This window comes from Bidens hawaiensis, unplaced genomic scaffold (assembly GCF_021521415.1).
Source record: "Bidens hawaiensis isolate Kalapana, Puna unplaced genomic scaffold, B.hawaiensis_p1.1 tig00019471_1, whole genome shotgun sequence".
In the NCBI taxonomy this organism is placed as follows: Eukaryota; Viridiplantae; Streptophyta; class Magnoliopsida; order Asterales; family Asteraceae; genus Bidens; species Bidens hawaiensis.
This window is the reverse complement of record NW_027492959.1, coordinates 359501-369939: the sequence shown is the minus strand read 5'-3', so window position 1 is coordinate 369939 and position 10439 is coordinate 359501. Positions and strand designations below refer to the sequence as shown.

Genomic DNA, 10439 nt, shown 5'->3' with positions numbered 1-10439 from the left:
GAAGGGGGGGGGGGTTCCTCCTTGTGACCACCCTCCGGCGTGAGAATCAGACTAAGTTGCTCTGAATATAAGTGTATATTAAGAGAAATAGCTAGAGAAGATAAGATAATGATACCGTTCCAAGGTGTTGGAGTATTTATATACGAAGGTAGGTTTCCAAGCAGGTACGGCCAGCTGTATAATATTCCTTTTCCACCAACTACGGGCTATGTACGTGCCACGATGGGAGTTGGTGGGTAGGCAGCTGCTGATAGTGACATGGTCGGCTGTATACTATTCCTTTTCCACCAACTACGGGCTATGTACGTGCCACGATGGGAGTTGGTGGGTAGGCAGCGGCTGATAGTGACGTTTTGTACTAGAGCGTGCTCCTCCTCGTACTATTGTCGGTGAGCTGTCACCCTGTGATTGGTTTATGGGCTGTTTTGGTCAGATCTTGTCTATTTTGTCCATACCTTGGCAGGTATAGTACAAAAGATCTTCCAGAAGCGTACGGACTGGCTCTTTTGGGCGGGAATATTCCCGCCTTGATTCATTCAGGTGACATTGCTGAAGTATAAGAGTTAGTGCCTTATGCGTGTAGCCTTACCGTTAGTGCGGGTAGCCTTCCTTCTTGGCTTGTACCCATAGCTGCGGGAACAGGCAGGGTACTATACCAAGGGAGGCTTTCCTGCGGGAGCAGCTGGCTTACTGCGTGTAAGGTCTTCTCTCTGAGCATGGTGGGTCCTGCGGGGCCAGTTAGTCTTTGCGCAGACGTACCTCTTCAAGGTGTGTCTTGCGGGTCCAACTGGGCTTTGCGGGGACCTACCTCTTCATACCCCTAAATTTAATGACTGCTAACGTGTAAAAACTGACGGAAGGATTGAAAGTGCGCCCGCCAGAAAAGCACAAGGGTGTCAATCAATCAGTTTGAGAATTAGACTTGCAACGTGCACCCGCCAATAAAGTACAAGAGGGAGATGAACTTTCTCTTTAAATTTTCTCCTTAATTACATAAAAGCAAACCATAATTTTCTCTTTAAATTTTAATGTTATGCTTTGTATAATGTTAACACATACTTCGCATATAGATTATAGACGATAGAGGGAGAGGAATGTTATTACAAGTTTACAACTATTTGACAAGACTAGCAGCAAGCCTGCAACATACCCCTAGGAACTTTGATGTAAACTACTAGGTACATAAAATGTAGCCTTTTACACGGCAACTCATGATGCAGTTGATTTGTTATGTTAGCGAAATATGTTGAAGTTGGTCGTATAAACAGTAGTAAAGGTGCTTGTAGGAGATGTAGGACGGACATAACCAAGAAAGGCGCAAGAAATACTTTAAAACAATAAACTGCTCTAATGAATATCACAGGGGTTGCTGTAAGCTTGTGACAATGTAGAGTGTAGACGATGTTAGTTGTTGCATAGAGGGAAAGGGAGATGAAGCAGGTAGGGTGTTAACATGTATACCAAGCTAACCGATCACTCTTTCACCTATTTTAAAACATGTGTAACGTTTGATTATAATGCGTCCTTGAAATAGATATTAAAAGTTGCAGACAAAAAGGAATAAACAAAACCATTAGACCACAGCAGGATGAGGTTCAAGTGTGCATGAAACTTGTAAAATGAGAATTTAAGTGCACATTTCGAGACTAATAAAATAGCAACCAGTCGCGGTGAACATTTCACTTATTTTCTGCTATGGATTCTCCAACATCATCAATCTTCACTGGTCCATAATGTAGAACCTACAAAATTCAAACACGAAAGGAAAGATTATGTTACACAAGAAGTCGATATAACCTTTCTTTTAGTTGTAGTTAAAAGTATCCAATTTGCAACTTGTGTTGCTGGGAACTAAAAATAATATGCATTAAGCAGAAGAACCATAAATGGTTCATTTCAGTATCTCCCAGTCAAATTCTGGTATACAACATTTAGCATATATATAAATTTAAAATTATATAATCAAAGTTGGAAGACTTAATGACCAGTGACTAACAGATATGCTTTATTTTTGATGGTTAATTAAGCATTAACTATAAAAAAATCCTGGTGAGAGGACACTTAAAATCATTACTGGTGAATTTTTGTAGCACACAAAAAGTTTGGTCGTGCCAATTTTACAACACAGCAAGCACAAGACCTAATCACTCATTTTGATTGGAAATTGGAGTCCTCCAGACACAAGGAAACGTAAAAAAAAATGACATTATTTGAGTTCCAGGCTGAATGATCAAATACAAGATTTGCATGTGGTGATATTATAACAATCGACATACTGCAGATTGATTTGTGTAACATACCCAAAAGTACAGATCAAATTGTTGTACTCTCGTAACAGGAAAGATTTGTCAGGGTAGTTGGTCAAAAGACCAAAAGATTAGGCAATAACTTTTATGATTTTTTAACATGTGATAAAACAGGCCAGGATTCCAAATCAAATTGGTGGTTTCATGAACGAGTTAATGGCCATGCAACTAGTGTTGAAATAATGTCACTTGTGCCTTTCACACAATCTTTTAAAGCGAACCAAAGAACCATGATTTTGTATATATATTCAAATGAAGCATTTTTTGGCATATGAACTCAAGAATGAAAAGAAGGAAAGGCATAAGAAACAAATATGAATGAGAACACATATAAATGCTTGCCTAAAATACAAGTTTTCAATCATTTAGCACCTAGCGATTGTCGCACATTAGCGATGAGCAACGTGAGTGCCAATTAGCATGTCTGATTATAGCTTTTCAAAAAAGAATGGGTTGTATAATGCACCTCTAATTTGCTGTTTCTGTATAAGTTACAAGAGAATTTTTATAAGCATTTATGGAACTAAAACTTTTTTCTCAATAGTTTAGAAGTGCTAGGTGACTAGGTGTGGATGACAACGAAATAAGTGTAAAGAAAAGACTAATAACCAGAATTAGAACTCAGGCCATAGTGTTATTCAAGGTCTTGTCATAATGAGTGGGTGAATCTTATAAATTGTTCGAATAATAATTATCAAATGCCTTAGGTGCAGTCAAGGCACATAGGCCTCGCCTAGGGCCTAGGTGCAAGGCGCAAAAAAAGCGAGGGCCTGAGGAAAAATAAGTGCGCTTAAATAAAACATTTTAAATATATTATGTATATGAAAAATAATACTATTCTTTGAATAAAATAAACAAAAGTTATTATATAACATCTAATATCATCTAATTAGTACCGAAAGTTCTAAAATAGTCAAGATTCAAATGTGATTCCAAAACTTGAATAACAAAAAAAATCAATATAATGCCTTTGGCTTCTCCTAGATCTAAGGTTCAATAGCAACCCTTGTGTTTCTTTTGCTCGACTTTTATGTTCTCATGTTCTTGCATAGACAATGCTGAAGCACTCGCCTAGGAACTAGAAGCACATTTATTGAGCCTCGCCTAGAAAATTGGCCTAGGCGCAAGAAGCGAGAGCTTTTAGTACCTATGGTTCAAATATAACCAAAGAAACAATACGAAACAGAAAATACGTATGAAGTTTGCAGCAAAAATTCAAAAGAGCAGTGTCTTACTGGATAATTAGATTGAATGAAAAGCAGCTCTTTTGTGTCCGCTTTCACCACCATCTGAAATGAGCGTAACTCCTGTTGGTGGAAGCAAGTCCATGAAGAACCTCCCTCTTCTTACGTGCAGTTCCCCTCTTCTTATAAGCATCCATAATCTCAGCAAACAAACATTCCTCCAATTTTGAGCTATGATTAGTTCGCCTTTTAAACGCCGCATCAAGAATCCAACGAACAGCCAGAGTTTGCTGACGATCTTTATCCACAACCCCAGGAACATCATAAATATTACCAGCAATTCTCACTTTAGCCACCTCACATATCGGCTTCACATTCTCCAAAGCATCAGATATAAGCTGGATCCCATCGCGGTCAGTACGAGCTAAACGATGCAGCGTTTCATGAAATATAGCTCGAACCCTAGTCTTTTTACCTTGCCTCATGCGAAAATTGACCAATTTGTGAATCAACTGTTTTTTCTCTCCGTCTAATCCTCCCATATAGTTAAGAATCTCTGAGCCGGTGTAAACTGTTTTCGAACTCGCGGTTGAATAATGTTGCAACAGAAGTGGTGCGATAGCCAAACCCGAACCTTGAAGCTCTCCTACAATTCCATTCAACTGCCTACCGGCAACTCGAATCATCTTTCCTAAACTACTTAATTATTAGATTTGAGAACCTGCAATCAGCAAAAATAAACCGTATATATAATTAATAAACATGCCTAACAAAAAAACGCCTATAACCAGTAGCTAAATAGCATCATAGCTAAATAGCATCATAATTAGGGGTGCAAACAAGTCACGACGCTCGCGAACTACTCGAGATCGGCTCGTGAAAAAGCTCAATCAAGCCGAGCTTAAATGAGCCCGAGCTTGAGCCTAAAAGTAAGCTCATTTTACAAACGAGCCCGAGCTTCACTTATCGAGCTCGAGCCAGATCACAAGCGACTATAACATATCATCATCATCATCATGATCGTACTCAGCAAATCCCAAATAACTATTAATTAATATATATATAAGTGTTATGAAAAAACAACTAACTATATACATTATGTTAATGTTATATATAAAATTATAATTGTATAAAAATATATAAAAATAAAAATTAATTAATTAATAGTAAACGAGCCGAGCTTGAGCTTGAAAAACTACTCACGAGTGGAGCTCGAGCTCTGTGTAAGTTAAACGAGGCCGGTTTGCACACCTAAATTCATAATCAAAAGAACTGGTCTATAAATGATGGTAACTGAAACATTAATATGTGAATTAAACATATAACATGAATGAAAACATATATAAATACGCGAAAACGTAGCTGTGCACATATTGACGCATAATGAATACAAATACCAACTCATTTTACTCAATCTAGAAGTTAAAAAGGACGAATTAACGTACCTGCTAGCAGTAAAATTGAAAGATTTGATTAATGGAGGGTAATCGGAACCCTAGAAATGAGAGCAGATCGGCGGAGGAGTACAAGGGTTTAGACGATATTCATTACAAGGCTTTTGATTATTATTTTCTAAAAGACAATTATGCCCTTTTCTATTTTATCTGTATTTTAAAAGCGGTGTTGGAGGGTGTAAGGTTCGGTTTTGAATTGGAAATGGTCCCTATATATGTGTGTCGGGCGGTGACAAGGGGGTGTGCGAGCCGCACCCCCGGTCGGGGCACGTAAGTTAGGGGGGGGGGAAACTTTATTATAAATATATATATATATATATATGTTTGATATATAAAAGATCTTGAGTCAAGCGGCATCGTCAATTGGTCGAATCGGTCGTTAATTTTGGTATTTAAAGGTCACCGGAAAAATAGGTTCACCGGGAAGTCTTGGTGGAGAATACGACAACAAAATCAAGTTTCAAGTATGACAAAAATAGCCACTTCTCTTTATTTTATAATAAAATATGTTATATACATACTCACCCCTTTTAGTTTCGTTTTAGTTATACTTCACCCTTAACTTTTATTTTAATATAGCATTTAAAATCTTTTAAACAATTTTAAAAATTTGAGTATATATTAAAATAACTATATTAGTTTTAATATATATATATGTTGTATTAATAACTCGTATACGCATTAAGTTTTAGGGTTTCGAAAATTGGGTATTACATTTATATTATATTTTTGTTATATTTTTTGTTATAACATTAATCATCGTTTATAAAAATTAGCTTGCATTCGTTATTCGTTAAGGCCTACAGACCTTTTTATTTTGGCTCGGCCGAAGTATTAAATCCTTGCAGACGGCCCTGTATGTGTGTTATGTATGTGTGTTAGAGCATTCCCAGCAGGTCTTTTATCTGCATCTCTATAATTACACTAAAAATTACATTTTCTCTTTTTTTTTCAAAATAATATTTTTTCATAGCTTTATTGTTACATTTTTTCCACTCTACTCACAATCACTTTCGACAATTATTAAAAAAATTATGGTGTATAAACAGTGTTTTTCTAAATTTATTCATAAATAATAACATTTTATTTTTCTTTCACTTACTACCACTCCATACAAAATAAAGAACCCACTCATATAAATATAGAAGACATGTTGTGAATGCTCTTATCGGTCTTATGCTTTATATCCAATGTGCCACCCCTTTAATTACATAAATTTTATAGGATTGTAACGATTAGTTTATTAAACTTAATAAATAAGTATTTGAGAACCGAAAGCCAGATTTTTGTATAAAAGAAGGTAACAGAAAATTTTAATAATTAAATATTTTGAGAGTTAAAAGCCAGCTTTTAGTACAAAAGAAGGTAACGTAAGGGTTGTAAAATTTAACAATTAAATATTTTTGAAAGTTAAAAGCCAGTTTTTTTTTTTTTTTTTTTTTTTTTTTTTACAAAAGAAAGTAAAGGAAAGATCATAAGAACTGGCTTTGTAAGTTAGACATACATAGATATCGTGGAAGCAACACACAGATATATTGGGTATACTTTATACAGCTGTATTATGTCCATAGATTTAACAACAGTCGTTGGAACACATGAACAAGTGACAATCACCACTTCAAGACAATTGTTGTACCGCGTGAAAGTGGGCCCCACCTGAGTATCACGCCTAGCATGTCACTGACTGTCAGCATCCACACCATTATTTCTCTCTCCAGCGTTTCTTTCCTATATAAGTAGTAACCGGTTGATGAATAATTTGTTACATATGCATACATTTGTAAGAGAGAAAGAGGTAAAAACAAAATTTATGTTGTTTTTACCACTTTGATAAGTTTTATCTTTCGAATTCCTTCTATTAAGTTATATTGGTCATGATCAATCTTGCAATTAGGACTAGGGTTATTCTTTTTTATAGTTATGTCTGAGTTGCATAAGCATTCTAGCTTCTCTGATTTTGTTAATTTATTTACATGTTTTAGAATCTTTTGTTTTATGTTTTAAATTCTTTCGTTTTATGTATCTTCATGTAAAAAAAAAGGCATATATTTAATTGTTGATAGCTAGATCATATGGTAACAAATTAATTATACATTTCTAGTTACCTATTTTTTTCTTGTGTCATTATGATAATTAATATATATGTTGTTGAAATCTTGCAGGTGATCAAAGACAGTTACAAGATCTTGTGACATAAGCATCAAAAAAACATGTCAGGGGGTTCATTGGGAAACAAGAATCCAGCTGTTGAATACTGGGCTTATTTTTCTTGCAACCTCTTGAAATGGGAGGCCTTTAATCCCATTAGCAAGACATGGATGCATCTACCGATGATCGATGGCGATACAGGCTTTGCTCATTCGGACAAAGAGTCCATGGGGGTCGGGACCGAGCTTTTGGTTCTTGGCAAACATGTTTCTGGCCAGGCTGTCTTCAAGTACAGCCCGCTGACGAATTCATGGACCGAAGGGCCGCAAATGAACAACCCAAGGTCCTTATTCGGGTCTGCGAGTCTTGGAAAGATCGCAATCTTCGCAGGCGGTGTTAACAGAAAGGGAATGGCCATGGACACCGTGGAAAGTTACAACAGCGAAACTGGCGCTTGGGAGACGCTTCCTAGCCTGCTCAAGCCAAGAAAGATGAGTTCTGGTGTGTTTATAGATGGGAAGTTTTATGTGGTGGGTGGGTGCGGTGGGGCGGATATGAAGCCGCTTTCAAGTGGTGAGGAGTATGATTTGGAGGCCAAGAAGTGGAAGGAGGTTCCTGGTATGTGGCCCTTTGGTGGTGGTGGTGATTACTCGATGTCTCCACCGTTGCTTGCGGTGGTTGATAACGAGTTGTATGCTGCAGATTCTGTTTCGAAAGAGGTAAAAAGGTATGACAAGAATGCGAAAGTGTGGGATGGCATAGGCAAGTTGCCTGAAAGAGCTGATAATATGGATGGTTGGGGTATTGCTTTTAGAGGGTGTGGAGATTGGGTGATAATTGTTAGTGGTCACTGGACACTAGAGAAGGAGGCTCAAGTTGAAATATATGCATGGGTTCTGAAGAGGTAGGTCCCAGCAGGGCTCAGTTGGTCCCGCATGACTCACCTTGAACAGGGATGTCTGCGCAAAGACCATCTACTCCCGCAGGACCCACCATGCTCAGAGAAGCCTACGCGCAGTATGCAAGCTGCATACGCAGGGAAAAGCCTCCCAATGGTAAAGTAACCCGCCTGTTCCCGCAGTTGCGGATACAAGCCATCAGGGAAGGCTACCCGCACAGCATAGCTACACGCATAAGGCTTAACACTTACAAATACAGTGTCACCTGAAAGAATGAGCAAAGGCGGGAGGGGGAAAAACTCCCGCCAAAATGGGCCAGTCCGTATGATGGAGGATCTTTTGCGTGATACCTGACGAGGTAAAGACAAAAGATCTGACCAAGAATGCGACAGCTCACTGACAGCAGCGTGGCAGACAGCACGCCACTGCACTGTGACCAATAGCCGCCGCCTGCTCACCAACTCCTGCCAGAGCACGTGCCTAGCCTGCAGTTGGTAGAAGACGAAGAGTGCACGGCACGCCTGCTCTATGTCAGACGCTACCTGTCCACCACTCACAGGCAGGGCACGTGCATAGGTTACAGTTGGTAACGTGTTGGGCCGGCTAAACCCCTTGGATACTCACCTTCGGCTATAAAAGACAGCAAATGGTATTATCATTTCATCATCTACTATCTCGTATAACTTACTTGATAACTGCTCTAATAGTATTCATATACTTTTATATTCAAAGAGCAATATAGACTGATTCTCACGCCGGAGGGTGGTCACAAGGAGGAGCCCCCCCCTTCTCAGTGACGAGCTTACGGTGTCTGTTTTGCAGGTTCCCTGAAGTACAACTTACTCTGCTGGACCTAACCTTCGTGGGAAACATTACTTAGCCCCCAGATTACCTATAATCTGCCCGGGGTCACTTAGTGTTTCTTCATTGGCGCCATCCGTGCATAAAAGCTAGAACTACATCTTTCTCCAGTTTTTCAAAACTTCCAAGATGACTAGAGAAACTCCGGTAACCACAACCCCAGCCACTGGGGTAAACACCGGCAACACAATGTTTACAAACACTACCCCAGCCACCCAAGCTGGGGGAAGTGAAGTACATTTTACGAACACTACCCCAGTCACTCATGTAGGGGCAAGTGGAGTAAATATTCCACTGGGATTCACTGATGCCCAGCTGGAAAAACGAACTCGAGCCCCTCGCCAAACACTTGATCAAGTGAAGGCATGGGCCGAGGCACGTCAAAGAGAATTTCAGGCTGAGTTGGAAGAACGCTTGCGTTCAGTCCAACAAGCTGAGGAATTCGGTAGTACTCGCCAGCACCTCAACATGAGTAGTGAGTGCGAGTACTCAGACGACGAGAGGGAAGACTCCGACACCGACGCGAACCCTCGCCATAGGGCGAAAGGGAAGCGTAAGGAAACGGACCCCCAGCCAAAAAGGAATTTTGGGGAAGCATTCCAACCAGTCACGGAGAAAAGCTCGCGTGACTTCTCCAAGGCCTTTAGACCTACTGCCACAAACGCAGGAAGGTCAAAATTTGCTAGGGACATTGCAGAAGCAATCGCCCCGAGGAGTGCCAAACAAATGTCCAACATTGGCACATACGATGGTCTATCCGACCCAGATGACCATCTGAACAGGTTCATTGCGGGGGCAACCGTCAGTAACTGGACGGAGCCCACGTGGTGCTACATGTTCCAGATGACTCTGGTAGGAGCAGCCAGAGCATGGTTTGACCGTTTACCGGTCCACCACATTTATGACTGGGCAGACTTCCAGAACAAGTTCAGTCAACAGTTTAGTCAACAGAGGAAGCACACTGAGGAGCAGTGGACGATCCTCAACTGTGTGAGAGAAGAGGATGAATCCTTACTGGACTTCATCACCCGCTTCAACTCCAAGAAGCTGAGTCTGGGCAACGTCAGCGAAGACCTCGTTCGCAGCCGCTTTCATTCAGGGCGCTGAGTACCCAGAACTTATCCGCACTCTGACGGGTAAAGACGGCATGCCATCCACATGGGATGCCATAATGACGGCAGCCAAGCGCTTTGCCGAAACGGAGAAACAGCTGGGAAGAGATCTCCCCCAGAATACAAACCTCTACACACAGAGGACAAGGGAGAACAATGTGAGAGCCGCCCGGCTAAACAAAAAGAGGCGGCAAGGTATTTGGCAGTCAAGGATTAACTTTGACACCCCATCAAGCTCTCGCCCTCTGGTTGGCGGAAGGGACAACACGCACCCTTCCAACCGGAAGAACCGTTGGACGCCACTCACCAAGAGCGTCACGGAGATATTTGCCACGGAAAAAACTGCCATGGCCAAAAGCCCCAGCGATCCGACAGAAACCCAATGCGGATCAAAGCAAGTCTTGTGACTTCCATGGGACAAAGGGCCACAGCACTGAGGAGTGCACATCCTTAAGGGACATCGTCGAGACATTCG

At 40.4% G+C, this 10439-nt stretch overlaps 1 protein-coding gene and 1 pseudogene across 1 annotated transcript; one reads left to right on the top strand and one right to left on the bottom strand.

Moving 5' to 3' along the window:
• Positions 1–1510: 1510 nt before the first annotated feature.
• On the bottom strand, positions 1511–5061 carry LOC143558441 (small ribosomal subunit protein uS7m-like). Its single transcript, XM_077047281.1, has 3 exons — positions 4936–5061; positions 3542–4211; positions 1511–1742 (listed from the first exon to the last, which is right to left on the bottom strand). Exon 2 carries the CDS (start codon positions 4174–4176, stop codon positions 3586–3588), a length of 591 nt encoding a protein of 196 aa, XP_076903396.1. The 5' UTR covers positions 4177–4211; positions 4936–5061; the 3' UTR covers positions 1511–1742; positions 3542–3585.
• A 2035-nt stretch (positions 5062–7096) lies between these two features.
• Positions 7097–8000, top strand: LOC143558452 (F-box/kelch-repeat protein SKIP11 pseudogene; annotated as a pseudogene).
• The last annotated feature ends 2439 nt before the right edge of the window (positions 8001–10439 follow it).